At 38.9% G+C, this 27,546-nt stretch overlaps 1 protein-coding gene across 1 annotated transcript in view; it reads left to right on the top strand.

Moving 5' to 3' along the window:
* Positions 1-25,691, top strand: part of LOC102781712 (contactin-associated protein-like 4) — an 82,800-nt gene extending 57,109 nt beyond the window's left edge. Inside the window, exons 15-24 of the mRNA XM_087850035.1 lie at positions 403-530; positions 669-839; positions 5,187-5,405; positions 7,214-7,453; positions 9,607-9,846; positions 17,917-18,050; positions 18,290-18,377; positions 19,923-20,141; positions 21,923-21,994; positions 23,578-25,691. Coding sequence (XP_087706161.1) covers positions 403-530; positions 669-839; positions 5,187-5,405; positions 7,214-7,453; positions 9,607-9,846; positions 17,917-18,050; positions 18,290-18,377; positions 19,923-20,141; positions 21,923-21,994; positions 23,578-23,774 — 1,708 coding nt within the window. The 3' untranslated portion in view covers positions 23,775-25,691. The remainder of the gene's footprint in view (positions 1-402; positions 531-668; positions 840-5,186; positions 5,406-7,213; positions 7,454-9,606; positions 9,847-17,916; positions 18,051-18,289; positions 18,378-19,922; positions 20,142-21,922; positions 21,995-23,577) is intronic.
* Positions 25,692-27,546: the final 1,855 nt, after the last annotated feature.

Consider the following 27,546-nt stretch of genomic DNA (forward strand, 5'->3'; position numbering starts at 1 on the left):
TTTCTAATTATTATTCTATATGTATTTATATTTTTATACATATATATATTTGTTTGTTCCTTTTTCTTTCTAATCTCACTGTCTTGAGTTTGACTCTCTTTGTATTCTGTTGTTCTGAAGAAACTGTATGTGTAATGGACAGGTGAGTTGTTCAAATAAATAAAATAAAAAGTAAAAAAAAAAAAAAATAGCTCATAGCCTCACTGCATTTATAAGTTACCAAATTTGCTGCCAGTGCAGCGGATTTTTGCAAGTAGGTGTGGCAGCTGCAAGAGCATAAATCAACATATTGTCGTATTATCCTTTACAGTGAATGATATTTTATGCGAAAGGTAGATATGTCTTTCCCTCCTCTAGTTTGGAGTTTGTTTTTAATAAAAAATTCTGCTCCTTATTTTTTAGGACTAATGACTCAGGCCTGTTGACCCATAAGGAGACGCTCCCGGTTAGATCTCTGGTGCTGGGTGATATCCAGAGGCCTGGCTCCGAAAGCACCTACAAGGTGGGACCTCTCCGTTGTCATGGAGACAGTAAGTCGAAATCAGAGTGCCAATGTCAGTTTGTCACTTTGTACGTGTTTTTAAAATGATGCATGTGTGTCATGTCAGAGTTGTAAACTCATTCCTGAACCCTGCTTCATGTTTTAAATGCTTTCATGCATTTTGCAGAAAATGTTTGGAATGCTGCATTTTTTGACAAGGAGACATCATACCTCCACTTTCCTACATTACACGGAGAGCTGAGTGCCGACATCTCCTTCCTGTTTAAAACCACTTCGTCATCTGGTGTCTTCCTGGAAAACCTGGGCATCAAAGACTTCATTCGGATTGAACTCAACTGTGAGTAAAACCTCTCTGGTGAGATGTCTAATCTAGACTTCACTTAGATGTGAGTACAAACTGAGCAGGAAGGAGAGTCCTCCGAGTTAAAGTTTCATGCGGTTTTAACTCAGCCGGAGGTGATGATGTCCATCAACCCTTCAAAAGAAATGCTTCACTGCAGCACTGGCATTTATTTCTCCTCCTCTGGGAAATCACAGAATTGTTGTTTTTGATGTTGTTGTTGCAGCCAGCTGCAGTGCTTTTATAACCACCAGAGCGTGTAGCTCTCTATCACTCTACTTAAAACACTTCATAGCAGTGCTGACCTGAACTACCATGTAAAAGAAACATTTGACCCACCTGCAGTCATTTATATCTGCTGGTGGAAGTCCACACACACATCCCTGCAGAGCAGACATTATGACATTATTTTCTGGAGGGATTTTCACGGCATATTTTGCACCACATCTCTGTTCATCATTTGTTTGAAGGCAGCTCCTGCAACCACTTTTCCGAGAATACGCACTTCTTTCGCGGTTCGGACTCCTGAAATTTCTTTGGAGGTGGAGGAACACCAAAGTAATTGCTTAAAGGAGCCTGCTTCTTCGACTTTTTAAAAATTTCTAAACAAATGTCTGTCTTTCTCCAGAAAAAAAACCTTATGTACGTAAACGCGTGTTGCAACTTCTTATCTGGTGCGCGTTTTTTATTTTGACAGTGCATGCGCACCTGCGGACCACTTATGTGTACCCCTGAATATGACAACAGACTAGTCTAGCATAGTATTAAAAAAGAGATGCTGGCATGGTCTGTGTGTCAGTTTATGTGAACTTGCACTGAGATCATATGATGTGCAGCTGTAGATCAGGAGGCAGTGCAGCCTGTCTAGTAATCAGAAAGAGTGTGGTTTGATCATGGGTCTCATGCTCGAAGTATCCCCGAGCAAACTACTGAACCCCCACCGTATTGATTGTGTGTGTAGTGTTATTGATAAAGTATACAGAATAATGTGGTGTATGCAATGTATACTTGAATTGCCTTGTACAGTAAAAAGTGCTTTGAGTGGTGAGTAAGACTACAAAGGAGCTGTATAAATGCAAGTCTATATAAGTCTATTTACTATTGTAGTTCAAACACTGACGTGTGTGCTATTGTTGCTTTCCTCTTTGTTCCTCTCTTGATGAGGTGCTTCACTTCATGTGATTGCAAAAGAAAACTAATCTACCGCTGTAGCTGGTTTTACCTTAACCCTCTCAGGCTCAAATTAAACTTTTTGTTGCTAATGCACAACCAAGTCCTGCAGTGGTACTTCTGAGTAAAAAAAACTCTTAAAATATGTATGTGGGGTAATCAGGTTGTTAGTTTTTAACTGTTGCAAATCTGCAACGCCTGCCATGAGAGGGTTAAAAAGAAGAACATGTAAGTATATATGTTAAAGGCTAGCTATCAGATCTGACACTTGATTCAGTGCTTTATCAGTATTTGTGCTGTAAAGCTACAACTGTTGCACTGTAAGCAAGACAGTATCTGCAGTGTGGAGGTACTGTTACTTTCTTTCCTTTTTTATATTCTCTTATTTTATTCGTTTCATTTTTTTCCAGACTAAGCAGCTAGTTCAACATGCCACATATTTCAGTTAGGATAATTAGAGCTTGAGTAATAAAAATGATGAAGGCAACAAAGCAATAAAGGAGAGCCGGTCCTGCTGAAGATAGAAAACAGGAAGAGGGAGAGCTAGCATTGAACTGAGATGTGGAATGCTGCTCTCTGAACATTCAGAAAAGGGATTAGAGACTAACGGGCTAATAGCAGGTGGATGAGGAGGTTATTTGGCCAGGGGAATGATGACAGAATTAAGAACAAACTGAGTTTGGTAGCATGGGAACTCAGAAGTGAGGAAAAGAAGAGAAAAGAATAAGGATCTTTTCAAATATCCTCTTTCCTACTTTCCTACCTGCCTGACGTTCCTTAAAAGCAAACCCTGAAGAGAATTTTAAAATGGCAAACATTTACAGCATATATATTTTTGACATAATTTCTACTTCTGTGAACACCATGAATTCCTTGTACAAGACTGATTCTTTTACTACTTAAGTGATATATTTCTTCATATTACTTAGGCAGTAAAAGAACTTCCCCAGGATGAGGCTCGTCCTGAGTTCCTAAAGGCTCTGGATGCTGGAGCTGCATCTTGGTTGATGCAGCTCTTCAATGCTGCATCAAGGTCAGTTGCGGTACCTCTGGATTGGCAGACCAGGATGGTGGAGACCGAAGGGTGTGTTCCAACTATATGGGAATCACAGGCTCAACCTCCCCAGGAAAGTCTGTGGCAGGTTGCTGGAAAAGAGAGTCCATCTGTTTATCGAACATCAGATTCAGGAGTTGTCGTCCAAGGTTGCAGAACACTGGACCAGCTCTTTACCCTCTCAGGGAAATTTGAGGGTGCATGGGACGTACTTCTGGAGTATGGGGTGTCTGCCACATTCTTTGCAAGAGCTTGGCCCACATAGCTAGCAATAATTCAGACTCATTCTGGTGGGTGTGGACTCCACCAGGGCTGCCCTGGGTGCTGGCCTCTCCCTTAGAGATAGGGTGAGGAGTTCAGTCATCCTGGAGGGGCTCAGAGTAGCCGCTCCACATTGAAAGGAGCCAGTTGAGGTGGTTCGCGCATCTGACAAGGATGCCTCCTGGGCGCCTCCCGGGTGAGGCATTTCCCACCTGGAGGAGGCCCCGAGGCAGACCCAGGACACGCTGGACAGATTATATCTCTTGGCTGGCCTGGAAACACCTTGGTGTTTCCCCAGACAAGCTGGAGGAGGTGGTCAGGGAGAGTGAGGTCTGGGCTTCTCCATTTAGGCTGCTGCCCCTGTGAAGCAGAAGAAGATGGATGGACATTGACTCTACATCAATAGCTAGCTTGTTTCTGTGAAAACAAACTAGTGTTTTATCTTCGTAGCTGGTTGTCACAACTACAGTACTTCATTTTTATCTCCCAAAGTTGTCAGCAGTTTTATGTGACATGCTGACGAGCTGCTTGGTGTCAGGTTGTGTTTGCATCACTTAGGTGATAGATTACTTCAGCCTGAAAGTGTTTTTTCTTGTCAGAGTTCCAGTGGTGCTCGTGTGTCAGCTGCCTCCTCATCTTTCTTCCACAGATGATGTGCTGTAGTTCTTACAGAGAATGAGGACTTCAGAGTGAGCATGCTGACAAGTAAAAGGGGAAAGCAAGAAAGAGTTTAGCAAGATAAAAGATCCTTTGTGGTTCCACTATAAAACAACACAAAGTTTCTGGTGTTCAAAACAAAGGAACATGCTGTACTGGTAATAATTCCTGGCAGGCAAACAACTTGATGTGATCAGATTTGCCTATGAAAATGTTGCTCTGTGTCCTTTCTTTCTATTTTCTGGGGAAAAATAAATAAATATGACAGACAGATGACAAATTAAAGGACATTGCAGTGAGTGGATGCAGTGGCTCTGTGTAGCTGTGGATAGTGTTTTACTTGCATGGTTTGTGTCTACCTGTCTCTTCAGTTTGAAAGCTTATTGTAAATCAATACAAAATGGCTTGATCACCTTTAACCTATTTGAGTCAGAGACACCGCCTGCCACCAGGCAAGGCAGGAAACTGCAGTGGGCTGCCAAACTTTAAGCTTTAGCAGTGGCAATGCTCAAAATTTGCAGTGACAGTGGGAGAGACCTGACTTGACCTGGCCGTGCCTGACTCAACTCATACTGCTTACCGACTGAATGCAATCTTTGAGCCTGAGGGACATACTGTAATAAACATCATTTGCACAAATCATGGCCCCCAACCAATATTCACAATGTTTTTAGATGGTGTCAAAATAGTTATAACATAACTATGATGAATGCTGGTTGTAGAGGCCTCCTGTGAATTGCTGCCTGGCGCCTCAACCGACTCTAGAATTACCACTGAACAAAGCGGTCTCCTCCAAGGTGGAAATGCTCCCATCCATATGATGTTAGAAAATGATTTGAGTCATATGCTATGGTCTTTGCAGTCATCAGAACTCAAGTCACCTGAAAGTCTATTTGAGTTTCTGCAGAGAATCAATACCAAGATGCAGTGAAGGTCTTCTTTTGGCAAGGTAATAGCTCAATACATTAATAGGATAATATTTTTTCCTTTACAATTGTTACCCACCATTAATTAGTTAGAGGTTAGACAAACAAAAGCTCACTCAGTTAAATCATGCAAATAATGAGCACATCTTTGTGTGTGAGCTGCCCTGTGTGCAGGGCAACAAGTACCAAAAAAGCTGCAGGAAGGTACAGGAGACACAAAAGGTGCTTCTTACATGTTCTAAAATAAGTCTTATTTTTCTTTCCTCTCTGATGCAGCCTCCAATGAGGTCCTCTTCTCCTTTGACGTGGGTAATGGGCCATTGGAGGTTTCGGTGAAAGCTGGATCACCGCTGAATGACAACAGGTGGCATCGTATTCAAGCCGAGCGAAACGTTAAAGAGGCATCGCTTCGCCTCGACGAGCTTCCTGCTGTCACGCAGGAGGCGCCGGCTGATGGGCACATCCACCTGCAGCTGAACAGCCAGTTATTTATAGGTGTGCAATCAAGTCAAAGCTGCTTTTTTTGAGGTCCCAACAAAAACAATACGACATTTTTACTCATGTAATTATTATTAGAGATTAAGATTTCTTTCATTTCAGCCCAGGCTTGTTGTCGAAGCTGTCAGATTTCTCCTTTTATTGCTTAAACCTTTTCAAATAGTCTGTTTTCTGCTCGCTCTTTGTTTCGTTGTGCTTTGCTTTCACTGTGTCCCTTATTTTTACACACAAAACCGCTCTGTGCTCATGGGGTACATTTTCATTGACCCCCTGGGAGGTTGGTGGATTTGCATTCTCGTCACAGAATATATAATCTTCCACGACTCCACACTTCCCTCATAGTGCACAAAGAACATATTGCATTGTCTGCTTATTGATCCGCATTGATGCTGACAGGTTTAAACAAGTCCACATTAAAGCAGTTCTTGTTTCTAAACCTTACTTCGATATAAGCTTAATGGACTTAAGAGAAAATCCCCACAAAGTGATAGAAATTCCCTGGGGATGTGTAGAAAAAAGTCACATTTTTGTGGTCAGTGTCCTTGCAGTAACCTTGGTAGAGTGTTTGAACTCAGTCCATTAGTTAAGGTAGTCATTTCCTGACAGGTCCTGATGAAACTCTTGGCCCTGATACGAACCTCATCAACTCTGCAGCCATGGGAAACTGTTTATCTCATCATAACAGTCTTGAGATTGCCAGTTTGGCAGTCTGAGACAATTATAATGTTGCAGAGCGTGAACTCTGAGGACAGCTGGAGGTTGTGATGCGAAAACTCAGAAAACAATAACTTTTTGAGTTTAAATTCTGACCTGGAAGGAAAAAAATATATTTTCCTGTCACTGTCAGCCAACCAGACAGGACAAGCAGACTGTCAGAGCGACTGGCAGGTCGCTAACTTTCTAGATAACAACAATCAGCTTGGTGCTGGGTGAGCAGAGCCACAGCCGGTGAAATGTCAATTTTTGGAATTTTTCACCTGCCAGTTTGGGTTTCACTGTGCTTCATTTTAAAAATTCAGTATGAAACCGATGACAGGCCTTTTTTTTTTCTTGGAGGTGCAGAGTATGTTCTGCCATTAATAATAGAATCAGATCAGTCAGTTTTGCTTAAGAATTTGATAACACACAGATTGTTTGTCATTCATGCGTGTCTGTACAGTATGAATACATAAAAATCATATAGGTAGTGTTTCAGATTAAGATAAATTAGATCTAAAAAGATAAAGCACTGCAAATATGTCTCCTAAGTTGCATTGTCCTGCAGCACTTTTATTTCACTGTGAATGATAAATATAGAAAAATAAACTGGTTAAAATAGAGTTACATTCATGACTTTGTTAGTTCCAATTATCAAAATGTTGCATCTCTTTTTCACCTATTCATCAGGTAAATCCTAGACAACCTAAGACCAGGTGGCTAAAAATGTTCCCACAGACTGCCACAGTTAGAAAAGCTGTTTTCTTTTTTAAATTAGCAATAGATACATCAGCTTTCAAGAAGGGAACCTTTCCGCATGTGCAAGAACAATATTTGCTAGATTAGTTTTATGGCAACTGTTTCTCAAATGCAAGGATTTGTGATTTATGCCACTGTTTTTAAATATATTTTGGGTCTTGGACAAACCTGCAATTTTTAACTTGTTCTCCAGGCAACTGTTAAATGTTTAAACATCACTGGGATTATATTATTTCACGTTGTATCTATTTTGGTGGTTTGCACAGAAACATAAGTAGAATAAAATAGACAACAGAGAAAATTCATTACAGTGTATGGTTTTTTTTTCTGTGTGTCTCCTGTGTGTTCAGGAGGCACAGCTTCAAGGCAGAAGGGCTTTCGAGGTTGCATCCGCTCTCTGCAGTTGAATGGCGTCACTCTGGACCTGGAGGAGAGAGCAAAGATCACCCCTGGGGTTCAGGCAGGATGCCCAGGTCATTGTAGCAGCTACGGCTCGCTGTGCCAAAATCAGGGTCGTTGTGTGGAGAGACCCACCAGCTTCTCCTGCGACTGCAGCTCATCCGCTTACACTGGACCTTTTTGCAACAAAGGTACAGAGACTTGGTCTTCAAGCTCAAAGATGCACAATGTCAAATTGAAACTTACATTAAAAATCACTTAAAAGCTTAAATTTGGGGTTTAATAATGTGTAGCCTTGGGTCACTTTAGCAGTAGTGCAGTTCTTGTTCTTGTTCTTCTATCAAAAGTTACATAATCCAAATTAACACAGGAACCTGAAGTATGAGTGTATCTTTTGAAATTTTTAAAAACCCAGTCAGTATCCCTTGAGCAACTGTAGTTGCTGACCTCCAACACAACCACCTTCATATGCGCTACAGTGCAGCACCTGGATGGCCTATAAATAAAACACATATACAGCAATGTCATATTTAAGTGAGGTCACACCCAGCTGTGCTGGGGCACACTCCGCATACTCTACTGTAGATACTCAAGGATTAGCTGAGAGGTTTGGTTTGTACATGTAGATGTACGGCGACCAGTGCTGGAGACCAAAGTACAACCAAAAGTATTGCTATGATGCGCAACAAACGTGTGCTGTTTTTGCCTTTGAAATAGTAGTTTTAAAGATAAAGATTAAGAGATGCATCATAGACAAGTTGCACTTATCGACACTACTGTAATTGATTGTGACATGTTGGCCTTTCTGTTTGTATTTATGAATTAGACAGGAATTATATGCTAACCTTTAGCAATCCGTTTGAGAGTGATTGCAATCCGTCCAAGCTGGACAGCAATAGGAGACAGGTTGCCTCTCAATCAAAAGCCAATCAAAAGTGGTCACCCAGAGGCTGTGTCACATGCCCTACCTTCGGGTTAACTATTTGCAACTACTTGTAATCAGTTTACTCAAGTAAAACTTATTTATAAAACACAAACAAGGTCATAAAGTGCCTAAAATCAAGAGAAAATATAAATAAATAAAACAAATAATTGAACAACACTGTTAGAACATAAAAGATACAAGCTTACCAGCTACCTTTTCTATCACCTTAAAGCTACCAGTTTTTCCTAGTCTTTAGCAGGTTGCTGTCCTATTTTTGGTTTAGTGTGACTGACACATAGTGTACTATCACTGTGTCTTCATTCTGAAAGGCAAAACTAAGTTTTAAAATCTACTCAAATCCTTTTTAAACTATGATGGAAAAGGATCAGTACCGCTGCTGACCAACACTGCTGCATGCAGGTGTATTTGATGTGGCATCTGCCGTCAAATCGAAGCCAAAATGCTTCACATTCATTTTGGCTTGGTCCCGGCACTGAGAGTGCAAAAGCTTGCAACCTTAATGGCAGGAGTAAAGCCAGCCCAGGCAGGAGGAAAAGATAAGAGCCAAAGAGGAGATGTATTGATGTGGTGAGAGAGGAAGATCAGTTATGTTGACTTCTTAAAGAAGCCAAAAGAAGAAGAGGGTTTTAAAATGGAACCAGAAGCTTTGTGCAGATTTTCGACTGAGCTTTTCTGACAAATGTTTCATTTTCCGAAAACTGTCAGCAAAGAAGCCCCTGCTGGGCATCCTGATGGAGAGATTCTGTCATAACACTAGTGCGTACCCATACTTCTTTTTATTTAAGTTATCAGAGAAATATTGAGTCATCACATCGGCACAGTAACACAGCTTTATCTATATTCAGTTATTAACAATCCCAGCTGCGTTGCTTGTTGGAACTCTGCATTTTTATCTACAGTGGAAATCATAACTCTGACATCCGACTCTGTTATAATTAGAGAGCTAGATTTGGGTTTTTTTTCACCTGTCAGCTGGTTTCCTGTGGCTGCCTTTTCACCAGCTCACTAATTAGGTGTTGTCAATGAAACAGAGGCACATTTAAATATATGAATCATTGATATTGTCTCTTGTGAGATTAGTTGTCAGTATGAAGACATATTATTTATAGCCATGTAAATCATACTATACAGTATCTGCAGAATGATGTGGTTCAGTGAAATGACACGACTGGGATAAAATGTTTCCGGGGCTTATTTATCAGGTATAATGTGTATGAAATGGTAAAGAAAAGCTCGATGTGAGGAAGAAGAACTCCTAGCTAAAACCTAAAAGCTCAAGTAAAATCTTTCACATCTTATAAATCATCTACATATTAAAATATAATGCCCGCCACAACTACTGCATAACTGCTGTAACTTCTATGTTTGTAATTCAATTTATCGACTTACTCCCTACAGAGGTTTCAGCCAGCTTTAAGTCAGAAACATCAGTCACTTATGTCTTCAAGGAGCAGATGGTGAACGAGCTGAACAGGAGCAGCAGTGGCAGCAGCTCCTTCCCCTCCTCCATCTACTCTGACATAACCCTAAAAGCAGAAAACGTGTCCCTGAGCTTCAGGACCAGCCAGAGTCCTGCTCTGCTCCTGTACGTCAGCTCCTACCACAGAGAGTACTTTGCTGTGCTGCTCAGCAAGCCAGGTGAGCCCTGAGATCCTCTCTGTATTTTTAATAAGGAAAGTGTTCTTGCATCAAATACTTTGACTTGGCCGTTATAAAATAACCATGACCTTTTGTTGCTTATATTTATAAGTTGTAACAGTGGTGTTGTAGCTGTTGTAGCAACTTCGAGTTGTTATTTGTGTTACTGTTGCCTTACTATCAGCTCGATCTGTCTGTCTATTCTCCTCTGACATCAACCAGATGTTTTCAGTATTTACTCTTTTTTTTAGACCGTCTCTGTAAATCCTAGAGATGATTGTATGGGGAAAATCCCAGTAAATCACCTGCTCCTAAACCAGTAAGCTTCAGAACCAGCCCGGACAGTCTCATTCAAAGTCATTTAAATCTCTTTCCTTCCCTGTTTTAATGCTCAGTTTCATCAAAATGAAGACATGGTCATGGTCAATGGGCCTCCATGTTGCTACCATGTGATTGGCTGATTGCGTATTTGCCTTAGTGAGCAGTTGAACAGGTGTACCTAAAAAAAATGAGGAGTGTTATGAATGAAAAGTTTTTTCAGTCTTATCAAAATAACAGGTTTGGTGTTTCTGTAATAGGCATGTAATAGTGAATGACATCAAAATCAAGAATTCAGGCAATGAAGGCCTCATCCATAACTTCAACTCTTCTCCGTTTGTCATCCTTCTGTTTTTTAATACAACAAGTCTTCCTGCCCTCACTCACTTTCTTTTTCCTATCATCAAGTTCTCCTCTTCTCTATTCCTGTTCACTTCTGTGTTTAATCAACTCGCTGTGAGTTCAGCCAAAAAAGAGACAAGAGGGGCCCATCTGAGTTGGAAAGGACAAAGAAGGCTGATAGACCTATTGAAAGTGGGATACCACCTAAATTAGCTGTAAATAGACTGCGAATCGGCTGCTTTAATAACCCAGGAGGCAGCTGATGACCAGGAGGTCACACAGTTGCCATGGTGATCAGGTAGTCAACATGACACGACAATAAACTGAAGCACCCCATTAAAACTCTTGGACAAGCCTTTTCTGGTGAAAAGACTCTGTGCCAAGACTGCGAGCAGCTTGGTTGATGTGTCGCTGCTGCTGCTGTGCTGTTACTGCACCTGTGTAACATTTTTATCTTTGCTGTGGTTTTAAACAGGAAGATTATATTTCATCGCATGTCTAAATAAAGGATACGTCTGCTGAAATTCAGCACTTTTGTGATCGTCAATAAAAAAGATGATCAAGCCAATGATTAACCAATCTACCACCATGTTTTGGTGGGGCACTCGGGCTCAGAAGGTAAAGTTGGTCCTTGTCTACTCTTGTCTGCATGTTGAAATGTTCTAGAAAAAAGTAAGATACAAAGGTTTGCAAAATGGCATTTTAGTGTGAAAGTGCTTTAAATGGTCAGTAAGGCTAAAAAGTACTGCATGAACACCAGTCTATGCACCATTACAATTTACACCAATCAATATTTTTGGGTCTTGTTCACGAAGGATGGAAGAGTGGATGGTACATTACTCTGCTGTCGTAAAGGCAAGGCAAGGCAAGGCAAGTTTATTTGTATAGCACAATTCAACAACAAGGTGATTCAAAGTGCTTTACAGAGACATTAGAAACAAAAACAAATAAAAAGCATGATTTAAAATTGATTAAAACAAGCAAACTAACTAACTAATTAACAAACAAACAAACAAACAAACAAACAAACAAAACAGTATATAAAATCAAAACAGATAAAATCAGAACAGTAGATAAAATCAGTAGTTAAAATGTAAGTTTTGAGTGCGGATTTGGTGCTTTATTCAAATGCAGCTGAGAACAGGTGAGTCTTCAACCTGGATTTAAATAAACTGAGTGTTTCAGCTGATCGGAGGCTTTCTGGGAGTTTGTTCCAGATATAAGGAGCATAAAAGCTGAATGCGGCTTCTCCGTGTCTGGTTCTGACTCTGGGAACTGATAAAAGACCGGATCCAGATGACCTGAGGGATCTGGAAGGTTCATACTGGGTCAGGAGGTCACTGATGTATTTTGGTCCTAAACCATTCAGAGAGGAGGAGAAGAGAGGCGAGTGTGAAGTCAAAGCTGATAATTTACTGGTCGATCTATGTTTCTTCCCTCAGCTATGGCCATGAGCTGTGAGTAGAGATGGAAAGAATAAGATCACAGATACAAATAGCAGAAATGAGCTTTCTCCACAGGGTGCTGGGACTCAACTTTAGAGCTAAAGTGAGGAGCTTGGTCATCCAGGAGTGTTTAAAGAAGAAGCACTAATCCTTGAGGAGCTAGTTGGGGTGATTCGAGTATCTGACTTTGGTGCCTCCTAGGCACCTCCTAGGGGAGATGTTTGGAGCATGAGCTCCATCATAGGCTGACCCAGGACACACTGTCATAGTCCCTGGGTCTTGGACCTAGGGTTTTGAGTTTCTAGGATTTGGGGTTTTCTGGTTTTGTATTTTTGATAATCTTGTATTTTGATTCTATATTCTGAATTATTCAGTCGTCTTGTTACCTTCCTGGTCTTATGATGAAAATCAGTTAAAACTATCCAAAAAGAGTTGTAAATTAGGAGCTAAAAGTCTGGCCATCAGTTAAATGGTTTACTAACAGTATATATTAACACTTTAAATAACAATAGAAAATATAGACAAGCATGATAACAGTGGGAACACAAAAAGGGACTAAACTTGTTGGTACACCATCTATCTTAACCAAATCCCACAGTTTTTCCATTAACATTGAAAATTCTCCCACCCTTCCCTCCCCTCAGGTTAAGAGTTTGGGTGTCATACTTGATAATACTCTTTCATTCCAGTCTCACATTAATTACATAACCCGGTCTACTTACTTCCACTTACGTAACATTAACCGACTCCGTCCCTTCCTTACTCCCCATGCTGCTGCCATCCTTGTCCATAGTCTTATTACGTCCCGAATTGATTACTGTAATCCCCTCCTATTTGGTCTCCCTAAAAGGTCCCTTCATAAACTCCAACTTCTTCAAAATTCTGCAGCTCGGGTCATAACTTGCACTCATATTACCCCAGTTCTTCAGCAGCTTCACTGGTTGCCCGTAGAAGCCAGGATAAATTTTAAAATCTTACTTCTTACATACAAGTGTATCCATAAATCTTCTCCTTCCTATTTGTGTGACCTGCTCCATATCACCAGTGTTTCCCGCTTTCTCAGATCATCATCTGCTATTCATCTGTTCCATCCTCACACCTTATTACTATGGGGAACAGAGCTTTCAGTCACTCTGCTCCCCGGCTCTGGAACTCTCTCCCTCCTGCACTAAGAAATATTGACTCCCTTTCCGTATTTAAGACACAGCTCAAAACACACCTGTTTAAACTGGCTTATTCGCTTTAATGCTGATTTTATCTGTTGTCAAGCTCTGTTTTGTAATTTTAACTTATTTTATGTATTTTATGACTACTGTTCTTTTTATTAATTTTGTTTTTTGTAAGGTGACCTTGGGTTTCTGAAAGGCGCCCTCAAATAAAATGCATTATTGTTATTATTATTATTATTATTAAAAATTATGCTCAATAGCCTCATAGCTGTTAAAGTAGTGGGTAACAGTGAGCAAGCAGTATGGACACGTGAGACTGGATTTGAGAATTAAAATGAGTTTGAACACAATGTGGTTTGGGTCCATTTCAAAGGGCTTATGCCAGTACACCAGATTGAAAAGATTAAAAGCGCTGCTTTCAAGAGTTGGATTAAACTATCCTTGGACCTGTTCTTTGACAGAAAATGTCATCAGCTTCATCCTTTTGGCAGTTTTATCCCACACCGCACACATTGAGATGATTCTGGGACCGTAAACATGGTTTGCACTGTATTTGAAATTTAGTGGAAAAGTCAGCTCGTGAAATTTATCTTACTAATATTCAGTGTTCTGTTATGAAGCTAATGTTGTCTTGTAGGCTAACAGCTCTGAGTGAACACAGGTTTTGAAAATCCTGCAGGCTTTTCTGCCGCTGATGCTGAAGAATTTAGAGCTTAAAGCATTGCATTCAGAAGCTACAATAGTGAAAATTATACTGAATACAGCTTGAATGCCGTGGTATCATTACATAATTTACCATAATTATATTTTTTTCTTGTTTTAAAAAGGTTAGAAGGCAGGGGCTTGTCTTTGGTAGCTGACTGAAATTCCATTTATAAGCCGAGTTTCCACTTTTACGCTTATAATTCGTGAAACCAGTTGTTAAGTCAGTGAGGCTCCACCTTCACTTTCAACCATATATATCAGACTGCTGAAATGACAGAATTAATACCTCTTATTTCATCTTGTTTATCTAATAACTCCACCGCTGAGCACATGTGGTTAATAAGTACATAAGAGGTAACAGGTGCACTGACATTTGTGATTCATTCGTGGGATATTTTAGCTACCTGAAAGCTGTAAAAGTCAAAGAGTGATTTGACTGTCTGCAAACAGACTTATTCTAGTTTAGACCCATCTAGTAAAAGCATGGAAATGCCTTTTCTCACACTTGAACTGGTATTTCTACAGGAAAATGTGTTTTAGACAGCATTTTATAGGCTTTTTTTTAGGGAGTCTCTACATCCATTCGTGGATGATGATAAGAGCGGAAATTAGCCTCGGGCACATACAGATAATATATTTCTAATAGACTGAACAAAAACAATGTGCATGCAAATTTCTCTTTTTTTCCCACAGTTTTAGTTGTGAATCTCTGGAGTTTTATACTTCTGGCACCTGCTGTTGTTAGTGATGGCTGAACCTTTCAACTTCAGTATTTTCTAACTTTTTACCACCTACAAGCTTAAAGCTTGCTGACAAACTCTCTCTGTGGAGTAGTTTCAGTCTGTCAGCTCGGCAATCACCTCCCCTGACTTGTTAATCATGGTCATTACGGTGTGAACACACTTTATAACTGCCTTTGGCTTGCTGCTGTTTCTTCACCTTTAATAAGCACGGTTCAAAAGCCAAACGGGTGTTAAACGTATTAAATTGTTTAAAAAAATTATTAGCAGAGCTGAAAATATGAATAATGCATGATTTGAAACTTGGAACAGGTTTCTTTCTCGCCCCCATTTTTTTTCTGCTGCTCTCACTCTGTCTCTCCTGTCATTGTTCTCATAACCAAATCATTATTAAAGATATGCCAATATGAATAGTAAGAGTAAACTAAAAATAATGTGTTTAAATTCGCAGTGGATGACGGAACATTTGCTTTTGAGAAAGGCCTGATCAGCAACACATCTTCCTACAACCAATGGTGATCAGTCATTATTCATTTTAAAAAGGTGTGAGGAAAATCTAAGTACTTCATGCTGTAGAGAGCCTGGCTTTTCCAAATATATGGATCATTGTTTAGTTGTTTAGTTGCTAATACCCTTGAAGAGCTAGATCTTTTGAATTAATATATTCTTTAATATATTCATGATTACATAATGAGGCATGTTTATGGAGAAAATTTGATTGGGTCTATTTTTAATATAAATAGGAAGATGGCTTTTAAAATGCTACAAACATAAAAGGTTTATGTTTGGAATTAAGTCATGAAGGTTTAAAATTAGGAATTGTGCACTCACCGGCTGCTTAGTTACGTTATGTTTTGTCTATAGAACTCTCTTAATTCTTCGTGACACCTTTATACTCGATTCTCATGCTAGGTTTGAACTTCAGCAGCAGAACTTCTAAAGCCCCCCTTATGTTAAGCACAGGCTGGAGGATCCAGAACAAGGACCTATGGAGCATTTAAAAAGGTTTAATGGAGTGAATAACACCAATATAAAGAGCTGTCAAAATGTCAAAAGAGGAAGCACAACAAGTAAATGTGATGAAAACGACAACAGAGAGTGGACAAGGAGGTGGAAGTGGAAAAACCTTACTCAAATGTAATCAGAATTAGAATACTTTATTAATCCCTAGATAAATTTTGTGGGTTACAGTTGCTACAGTACAGTAGCATTAACAATAACAAATTAGACTATTTATTTTTATTTTATTTATTTATTTTTAGAAAGAGGGGCAATACATATTAATGAACATTTTAACAAATGAAAATATGCCAGATTATAGCCTTGGGCTAATTTCCATCTGCAGACCCTCTGGCAGGTTGGTGTTAAACACAAGTTAGTAAAAACATACAGAGACACTATTTACAGGTCATGTGACAAGGACAAAAACAGTGATCACATTATACTAGAACAAACAATGACAAGGAGAGTGGACACAGAGGACAGTATAGATAACAATAACGGAAACACATCAATTATATTGCACAAACCCCAGTATTGTATTGCGTCATCAGCAGTTTTGGCTTGCGTAAAAATTACCGTATCATCAGCATACATAATCGTGTCCACATTTTTGCACACATTAGGCAAGTCATTTACATAAAGGGAAAATAACAGGGGGCCTAGAATTGAACCCTGGGGGACACCTTGCGTACAGTAAAGATAGGGTGACTTGCTATTCTTTATTTGCACGCATTGTTTTCTATCTGATAGATAAGACTGTATCCATTTAACAGTGTGATTACTAAAGTTAAATGTCGACAGTCTAGACAAGAGCTTAAGATGATTCACAGTGTCAAACGCACGCTTGAAATCAAGAAAAACAGCCGCAACATAACTGCTCTTGTCTAAGTAAGATTTCACTCTCTCAACAAAAACACAGACAGCCGTTTCAGTTGAATGAAGAGTGCGAAATCCGAATTGCATTTGTTTTTGCATTTGCATTTATCAATACAATATCTTTATATGAGGAATAGCACAATATATACAACAAATACAAGTCACCAAGTAATAAATATTCAGGGTTGACAGATGTGATTATAAATAAATATCAATAAATTGACAGCAACATTACAGAGTAAGAAAGAGTATGTGCAAAAAGGATGTAACCATTGCTTAATACCACACTGATAGCAAAATCAAGGGGAGAGTAAGTGACACGACCGCATTATATATGCAACAGGTTGATGAGTGGATGAGATCAGGCAGAAACAACATAAACAGTTTTGAGACATGACGAAAACTATTTACTGGATGTAGACACATTTACACCTCAAGTTATTAGATAATGCAATTGAGACTTTTCTAAGGAAGAAGTGCAATTTTCATTAACACATAAGTGGAGGAAAGGAAATGTGAGTTTCCAGAAAGATGGTTCGAATAACGTTCAAAGCAAAAAAGCAACAGAGGATCATATAAACAATCCTACAATGAAAGCACACTATTATATAAATGAAGTTACTAATAACACTCACAGTAAAGTTGAAAAGGTAAACTGTGCATATTGACAGAGGTGTGTGAGTTTGAAAACAGAAAATGTAAATCTTGGCTGTTTTTGTTTCATATTAACCTCCTAAGACTGGAACTCTTTCATGGCACGCATTTTTAATTTCTCTTTGCTATTTGGGCTGATTGGGAGCTAATGAATGTGAAAACAAAGAATTGCCTGATTTTTATTTTTTTTTACCTGATCCACATATGAGGATCCACATATCCTCATATGTGGATCAAAAATGATCCACATATGAGGACATTCATTTAAAATTTCAAAAGAACAGTGGCAGTATAATGTCCTCGTAAGTGGATATCAGGCCCTTGCGGGGCAAAATTTGTTTTTTTGGGTCTAGACAACCCAAAATGTGATGTCTACATATGTTGACGCCAGGTCCTAGGAGGTTAAGCAATATGTTTTTATTTCCTCTTCACCTTATAAAGTTCAGCATGCTCTTGAAAATGAGCATCACATAGTCTAGAATATGCATGAGATCCACACCAGCCACCTACAAAAAAATCAATTGGTATGAAGGAATTCCAATACTTAATTTGGTGTTTTAATATGTAACACGAGGCTTACAATGAATGGACAATGGACAGAGATGGCAAAGGGGAAGGATGCATGGTGGCAATGAAAGCTTTATTTTTTGAATATAATCGGAGAAAAATGTCTTTTATGTAAGGTGATTTTAGACAATATTTTCTTCAACTACAGGAGCTTTTGAAACTTCCCATTTAAACATGTATTCAATGTTATTCAGTCCTGTCTTTTGTGCCACACAGAAATATAGCAGTTTACTGTGCTGTTGTTAACCACAGATAAGCTAGAGGTGAGGTACAGACTGGACAGCAGCAAAGATGCAGAGACACTGAGGAGCAAAGTGAAGAACCTCGCCGACCGACAGCTGCATGTTATTACCATCAGTCGACTGGCAGACGTTGTCTCTATGCAGGTAACACACACGTGCAAACAAAAAGCACTCAACCCGTCTTCTTAGTCAACAATAAACAATAAGTCAGCCTCTGTCAGCAGAAAAAGCAACAGACAGGAGGTTTATCAGAGAAAACCTCTCTGAAAATCAGTATTTACATTATATCATTTGTTGTATATACCAAAGTACTTACTAACTATTCAAGTGTTGGCGTTTATTTTAAAGCCCGTTTTGAAGGGAAACCTTTTATTTTCTGTCAGATTGACCAGAATCCCAAAGAGGACTTCAACTTGACATCTGGTGTAGAATTCAATGGCATAAGGTCGCTGGTTCTTGGCAGAGTGCACGGTAAGTGAGACAGCAAGGCCTTTCAGGCTGAAGAGCACTCAGACAGAATTATTTTTTCTGCTATATCAGACACAATAAGGCTTTCAAAACTTTCCTCACTGGTTCCCTCACTGGAGGCGGTGTTGTCTAGACTCTATAGGGTGTATACGACATAAGGTTTGCTTTCAGTTTTACTGCACAAAATGACAAGAACAAAACTCCTTCCAGGCCAGAAACAACTATTGCCTGCTGTTAACATAACACCAGCTTTACTACAACTTTACAACTTCATTAAGTGCTAACCATAGACAGTATACAAAATGAAAGCTGCTGTGACATCACCCACCGGTTCCTGAAAGACTGAGACGAATGTTTCTGCCATTGCAATCTTGGTTGCATTCAGTTTTCTGTTTTTGAGACTTCTAGATCATCTATGTATATTTTCCCCTTCTGAAAAAAACTAAATCAATTGCTTAATATTTTTTAAAGGGTTTTTTTTTTTTTTTTAAATGCCAGATGCAGCAAAATACATTGCAAGTTAAATTATTTTTATACAAATTCAATTCAATTCAATTTTATTTATGTAGCGCCAAATCACAACAAAAGTCGCCTCAAGGCGCTTCATAGATACAGACAAAAACCCAACAATCATATGACCCCTATGAGCAAGCACTTTGGCGACAGTGGGAAGGAAAAACTCCCTTTTAACAGGAAGAAACCTCCGGCAATTCATCAGATGGCTTAAAAAAACTTCTGTTTTATAAACATTTGAATTTTCTGGCAACTATTTAATCATTCAGGCTTTAAAGGGTTAAAGCTGTGTCCCGACTCCAGCCAAGCAGCTAAAGCTTGACTTTCAACAAGTAACAAAATCAGTGTCCTCAAATGCACTAAGATTCGTTTCAGGGTCACGTCACAGGCAAAAAGTACAGAGGAGACAATGAGCCAAAGAACAGAAAAGCTTCATATGTGTCTTCATGCTTTCTTGAGTTTTTTGGGACTTTTTTTGTTTTGTTTTGTTGTCGCTGTTTTGTTGGATCCTCCAGTAACCTTGTTTTTGTTCCCAGCCATTTGTCAGCATTATTTGTACTTTTTTTTGTTTTTGTATAAAACATTTGATCATTTGTAACAACTAAATGTACAACATTAGCATCTTTAATAGAAGGTTCACTGATGCCAGTTTTCACCTCATAGCGAAACTGCATCAGTAACCTCATCATTGTCATCTTCTCCTAGTAATTATGAGTGCATTGCAGTGGAGTTAATAGACCTCAGACTATTTGGAAGAGAGAAAACCAGACACTGATTATTTGATCAATATTCTAAATCAGTCGCTGCACCTACCACTTTGAAGCGATATTCTTTCAGCTTGTTTTCTTATCATCTGCCGGCAGCACTTTAATTTAATTTGTTATGCCCAAAGTATTATTTTTCCTTTTTGTTCTTTAGCAGAGTTACAGTAGCACTGCTAAAGCAAAATCAATTTATAAAAAAAAGTGAAGTAATCACAATCTTTGCTGTATATTTTATAAAACATCAGTCTGTGTGCTTGTCTTTTCTCTATAGATTCTGAAGGGTTGGATCCGGACTTGGCTCAGATTGCTTCTTTGGGTTTCACTGGCTGTCTATCTGCTGTCCTCTTTAACTCCATCAGCCCTCTGAAAGCTGCTCTGCTCCACCCAAAAACTAGTCCAGTTACCGTAACTGGTCCGCTGATCCAGTCCATTTGTGGCTTTACTTCAGCCAACCTCTCTCATGCAACAGAAACCACACACCATCTATCAGGTAAGAGGGTTATTTCCTTGCTTTCTTTATTGGTATTGGAGATTGAAGGAGATTGAAGTGGTGGCAATGATGGTCAAACCCCAGTGTCTCCAACACAGTTTTGTTCTGTCTGTTGTCTGCATGGGGTCATCTGTTTTGAGAGTTGACTGGATTTTCTCTGCTGTTCCTGTATCTGACTTCCTGCTCCCCTTATTTGATTTGTTCAGCTTGAAATGGCTTACATAAAAAAATAGAGCTGGTGCTATTTACGTGACGCAGAGTGATTTGCTTTGAAATCACTGGCTGATTTCTTTTCTTTTCAGATGCTTTTTATGTTTGTTTCTTCAGACACCTCAGTTTAGGCATCTAATTCAGGCCTCTTCACCCTAACTCTGCATGTTGCAAAGTGTCAGTTAGCTTGTGCATGTGCATGTGGCATCAGGAGATCCTTTAAAAGCATCCATATGGGACGAGTTAAGAATGACACCGCTGCTACTGCCACAGCACAAATGCCAAAGGACACCCGAGACAGCAGGTGTTTTGCCAAATGAGAATGAAAATTAGAAAGGACTGGTGTCTCATAGGCAGAAAAAGTATGACTTACTTATTTATGTGTTTAAAACTATTAATACGTTTTGAAAATATAATATTGTGTCTCTACCAAGGACATCTGAATTTCTAAAGCTGCACATCCTATTTAATGAGCCGTTGCTTCCTCAGTTGTGTTATATGCAGATCTGGAATCACGCATAACGACTAGGTGAAGACAATCTCGACATTTCATGGAGCAATTTCTGCTAGATGATGGTTTTTCTGCATTATTCCTGCGACTAGGACAGTGTCAAACATCAGTTTTTTTATGTCAGCCTCTACAGATGTTCTTTTTACAATTGCAAATGCATGTGTCAGGGAAAGGAATTAATTGTAATGACATTATCCTGGTGGTTTGCATAATTAGAACATCATCCAAATAGCTTTGAATATCATCATAAATGCAATGTCTGGTCTCCCCCTGCAGATTTTCAAATAAACACTGCTACAAAAAAAAGAAAAGAAAGATGCTAAACTGCTTACCACTCAGACTTATCATGTCTCAGGTTTCTGCACAGCGGAGCAATAACAGTCATAAAGGTCATGTGCTATTCTTGTAAAAGTCAGTCTAAACGTATTACAGGAAATAAAGGCATATATTAAAACACAGATTTGTAGTTAGGGGACAACGCTTGGACATGTCTCATCTGTGAAAGGTGCAGCATCCTCCACACAGGTCAGATAGTGAGTAGCAAACACATCCTCCAATATTTATAATGTTCCTTTACCACACAGCCACGGGATTATGTTTCCCATCAGACTCAAATAATTAATATTACTGAAATTCATATCCTAGGCACTTCTCTGTGGGTGATACCTCTCCAACTTCATGATGTGGATGACTCTAATGCTGTTGTGCACTGCAGTAACGGCTAGAAAATGAGGCAATTAATTTGAACCAGGGGTGAGAGTTTGCGTTGTCATATCCTTCCCCTGTGGTCACTCATCTAATCCGCTCTGAAGTCCCACCGTAGATGATTCCCGTTTCCCCCTCTCTGCATTCTCTTTTGAGCATGTCGCAATATCTATTTTTCGCCTCACTAATGGCCATCCTTTGCTTCTTTATTTTTCTTTTTCTCTTATCTATTCTCTGTACTTTATTTCATCATCTTCTTTCTGTTCCCCTGTGATGCTTGTGCTGCAAATTCCCTCTTTTCTCTTTCATATTTTCATCCTCCTTGCACCTTTTCTTCTATGTCTCTGTTCTGCAGGCCAGTCTGGATCAGTGGGAACAGGTCAGCCTTTAGTGAATGCCATCAGGAGTGACTCAGCTCTCATCGGAGGTACTGTGGCAGCAACCTGTTTCAATGTGGCTCTGCCATTATCATCAATCATGAGACAGAAATTGTGTACAAAGCCAACGGGGATAATGTGATGTCAAGTCAGTTAATAGACAGCTTCAAACTTGTTCTCCTATCACATCTTTTTTCCTTTATTGGAATTCATTTATACCTTTCTTTTGACACACCTCAGTGCAGAGGAACTGGCAGTGAAATGATGATTAAAACTGAACTGCGTGTTGTGCAAATGAAAGCCCACAGCTGCCTCTCAAACAGCTTGACTGTGTCTGAATACACAAAGGAAAACATGGCTAATTAGAATACAAATTACGTTCGACTCCAAGTACAATTCCTGTCAGTTTTTGTTATTGCTAACATCAGTGTAGATACCTTCTAATAGCTCAAATTGCCCAGGGAGCCTGGAGAAAATGTGGACCCTGCAGTACTAATGATGGAGCAAAGCAATTTTGTGTCCTGTGTCTGTTGGGCCACTGACCACTCGCCTTCAGATAGGAGTTTTACTTCATAATGTTTTGTTTCCAGTTTGGCTCTCCGGTGATAATTTATTCCAATTGAAAATAAGACAAAAGCACTCAAGTGTAACCAGTTTAGTTTCCTGAATCTGCTTTCATTTTAGAACATCAATGAATAGTTTGAGCCTTTTTCAGGAGTTTCCAGAGGTGGTGTGTGTCCTGCATTATGATTTGCATAAAGTAGTCCAGATGGTGGGCACCATAAGTACCATAAGTCTATAACTGGTTTTATTTCAATTTGTAAAGGATTAAGAGAGTTGCAGTTATTTTTACAAGAAGAAATGTAAAGATGTATGCTAACTTGAAGAAACTTTTAATTTCAGCTTTGACAATTAACAGGTGTTAACAATTCATGATGCATAAAACGTTTTTTCTTTTGATCACATATAGTTCTGACATATTTTAAACTGTTGCGGGTATATTTTCAGCGATGTATTATAAAAGAATATCTCATCTCCATGTTACACATATGGCTAAAATGTTCAAAACTCAATCCAATCCAGAAATTGCTGGCTTGAGAATTTCACAAGTTTTTCATTAGACATGAAGAAAAAGCAGAAACATAGACTCAAACAGATTGTCTCTACGAACACTGACTTTTAGGAAAAATGCTAGTGTGATACCAAGAAATTATGAACAAGAGTTTTCATTTTTATCAAAGGCAAAAAAATATGGTTTGAATTTCAAAATGACATTTTTAAAACTGTTCAGGTGTGTTAATGGAACTGTTCACTTTTTATTTTTATGAGTCAAGTCAGAACTTTTTGATTGCACCTCATAGTTGCATACCTTGTATTTGCTTTTTTAAGTAAGGCTGCCGTTGTCGTATACAGTTTGCATGGAAGAAGTCTCCAACAATTCTCTAGGTCTACAGAACTGGAGCCTAAGCTAAGGGATGTTCCTATTGGCTGCTTTAAGGCACTTTATTATCAGCTTTTCAGACTGAGAAGTTACATCCACTGTTTATGTGAAGTCTATGGTTGATGTCCTTAACATATACTTATATTGCCTCTGCCATACTGTTATAACTTTGTCCATGTATTTGCTTTGCAGGTGTGATAGCCGTGGCGATCTTTGTGACCGTGTCTGCATTAGCCATAATGGCCCGATTCCTCTACAGGAGGAAATGCACATGCCAGCGCCAGGAAGTAAAAACAGTGAAACCCGAAGACAATGCAGAGTTGCCATTCAGAAGTCGGATCACTTCACAGAACGGTCCCACTGAGAACCAGAAGGAATATTTTATTTAAGTGACGGTTCAACTTGCTTCTGGCCTGGCAGTGTTGGAGCTGAGGGGACAGACAGAGATAGAGATGCCTTGTCAAGCCTCAGTGCTTTACACAACAAACTGAGCCTGACTACTGGCTCAACAAGACAGTAAGACACAGACAGAACCAGAAACTCATGTTCTTTCATTTTGTTTGCTTTGTTTTTGCTTCTATGGTAGTGTTTTTAAACAGACTCTAAAAATGGTCATTTGTCAATATCATCGGTGGAAAAACTGTACATAGAAAATGATGTAAATGTTACAATTCTGACTTTATATCAACCCCTCTTGTGATTATAGAAAGAACAGGACAAGAACAGGAATGATGTTGATAAGGAATGTCTGCTGTTTTGTCAGTGAGCTCAGTTCATTTATTTTAATGTTATATTTCATGGTGGGAAAGAAAAGTGTATCTGTTCACAATGAACATGTTTGTGTTCTCTTTTCTTTGACATTATCTGTTATTCATGCTTCTTTCATTGTTACACAAAGCAAAGTATGGCTTCTATTTATTTTCTGGAATCTGTTATCTGAACAAAGGTGGAAAAACCACAGATTGGTAGAAGTTGAGGTACTGATTTAACTTCTTTACGCAAGTAAGTAAAAATCACAAGGCTTTGGTCATGTAAGGACATTGCTGACTATTTTGGTTCAACGATAGCAAACTAATGTCTTCATTTTCTCTCACGATGTCACTTTTCTCTAGCGCAGGCATGTCTTTGCTTTGCACTCATATTCCCTGCATATATGTTTTTCGTCTTTCATCTCTATCACATCTTTTTATATCACGCATGATAAACACCAGTAATGGATACACCACACTTCATTACTTCCCGCCTCCGGTTCCTATGAATGCATTCCACTTTTTGTCCAAATATCATTTTTTTCCTTTTATCTGAAAGTCAGTTAAGCATGAACATGTTTTTGTTATGTATCAACTGGTGCAGACCAAAGGACTATATGAAAAATGTATAACATAAATATTATATTTTGAGCCAAGTACCTCCAACCCACTTCCTGGCCAAATAAAACCCCCAAATTTGCTCCTATAAGTTTCACCTTCATTGAAAACAACTTGTTTAGGTTTATAAAGGTTTGGGTTAACAACACAAGAAATACATTGTCCTATGTAAAATATTTTGTCAACCCATCACTCCACCCCAATCTCCTCTCTGTGGAAGGTTAGTGAGATTAGAAAAACCTCATCTAAATTCTTCAGTTTCTCTCATTGTGTTCATTGCTCTTAGCCGGGAATGGTGTGAAAATTAAATGTAGTGAACCGCTTGCATACACAGTATATGGTCATGTTTTTGCTGAGAACATTGTAAGTTGTCTTTTTCTATGGTGTATTTTAAGCAAGGACTGGATTTCAGTTTTATTGTATTTTCTCTTTTCATCCCAGATGTCATTAGATTTTATTAGCTGATTCAGCAGCATCTTCGTGTGCAAGTTAAAAATGACCCCTACGATAAACCTGACCTTTGAACTGAGGAGAAGTCATGGAAGTGTGTTTCAATGATGGCACCAAATGCTTGAAGACGATGCAGGGCATGCTGGGGAAAACAACATAGCTTTATCACTCCACTACATGTAGAAGCATGCAGACGGGCCTGGAGGAGGAACAGAAGACCAAATAATAATGTCGATTAAATGCAAAACCACGGACTAAAGAGGACACTGAATCGGTTTATATAGTGTGAACTCTTTAGTGAATGTCGTGTTGAGTTGTTTTGAAGAGTACTTTTCAAGGTGGTGTTGATAGGTTTGGTTCTCTTCTAGTAGTGCTTCACTTCTGAACTATAGCAGCACAATCCTTTTTAATTGTACTGAAGGTTTACTGTGGTGTTAGTGAGTTAGAGTGACCTGCTGTTAGAGTTTAATTTGTACAGCTATTTTAGTAACAAACAGTTTTTTGTTCGGTGAATTGAAAATAAATGATCTTTTTCTGAAGTGGCTTTATCTTTTCTTTCACCTGAATTATAACCCTGCATTTTTATTGCATTATTAACCTTTTTGTTCTGTTACTGAAGCTTTAATTCTTCCGTCACTGACTCTATTAACATGAGCACAGTCTCTGCGAAATGGTACAGAGTAGAGTTGAATCAATGAACATGAGCTTTAGAGCTTGATCAATGAGCGGCTTTTAGTACTTGCAAGACGCTCCATCAATTGAGATTTAGACAGCTAATGTCTGAATCAATTATTTCTCTGTTAAATTAAGTCGAAACAGCAAATTTAATTACCATACATTTACATCTCTGAATGGTAGGCTCTATAAAAGTTAGGTGGGACTTTTTCTTCGCCATGTGACATTTCTAATGGATATGAATATGCATCTGTCTGCAGAGAGGAGATAACTTCACCGTTTGCTGCTTTGTGATGCGTTCAGGTGCAGAAGATGTCAGGCTAATTTATGTCGATGTGCACCTAGCCTCTCTCCGAGCTATAACAATAACACGTGAACACAAAGCTTTGACATGACTGTGCTTCCCACGACTGCTGTCCACCTACTTTGTATGCACTCACACACATACACATACATGCCGTGACGATTCAGGTGACAGCAGCTGGGTGGTTGTCAGCAGGTATTATTTACACGGAGAGACACATCGGTGCCTCTAATAACACCTCATTAGGGAGAACAAGAAAAGGACATGTTATAACGACACATGCTGCGGCACTCGGAGGGAAACAAATCAGATCACGAGTCAAGATTATTGTCAGTTATTTGAGGTAAAGCAAGTTTTCAGCAATGTGTGAATGTGTGACAAGGCTGATGTTATTCTGATTGCTAAAATTAGATTTGATGATTACCTAATGAGATACTGACACCAAAACTGTGAGTTTGGTTTGGTTTGAGAAATTGCTATTGTTTTTGTAAGCCAGTGAAGCAGATGGAATCTGATTTTCTAAGAAGGCGAGGGAAGAAAAACAGAATCGACTATTATTGCATGGTGATGGAAAGACTGTCTAAAAGCTTTTTTTAAGCTTTAATTTACAGTTTTTTACAGCCGCTAGGACACATTTCTCAATACTTAGGTCACTTTTGCAAAACTCTTCACACAATTCTCCTAACTGACCTTCAGCTTGGCAAAGCAGTTCATTTCACATTCAAAATGCACTACAACTACCAAAACACTTTATTCAGGTCTCAAATAAACTCATTCTTCCAGAACACTAGCAAAGGTTGACAACTGACAAACACACTTTGTCACCCACAAAACAATGACCTAAAGAACACTAACAACATGTAGCATTACACAGTGTTTTCTTGTGTAAAACAAGGACACATCTCTGTTTATAATTTCAATATATGTTACTGGAATGAATCAGACATCATGCAGAATTCGTTAATATTTGTTTATGTATTTTTTTGCACTAAGTAATCCCAAAATACAAGAATTTGTATACACACCATTCACTGATACACATACAATAGTAATGCTAATCTACTCGGTCTTCTCCATTTGGCCACAGGTTCTCATCCACATCACATCTCATGTCATCTAGGGCAATACACCTAGGAAAGAATCTTTTTTAGATTTTTAGATTTTTAGATTTAAAATATGTTTCAATAAAATATTGCTGTTGAATTTTGCTGTCTTATTCAGTTTTGCATTATGTTATTGTTTTGACCATAAGTTTAACAGTTTTGAAAACAGTATGTAAGTACATGCAAAATGTCCTGTACGTACAAAGATTTTTGGCAGTTGTTGTGTCTGAGTGAGAAAATAATTTATGAAATTTGAGAGATG

The sequence above is a fragment of the Neolamprologus brichardi genome, chromosome 13 (genome assembly GCF_056152115.1).
Source record: "Neolamprologus brichardi isolate AB-2024 chromosome 13, ASM5615211v1, whole genome shotgun sequence".
In the NCBI taxonomy this organism is placed as follows: Eukaryota; Metazoa; Chordata; class Actinopteri; order Cichliformes; family Cichlidae; genus Neolamprologus; species Neolamprologus brichardi.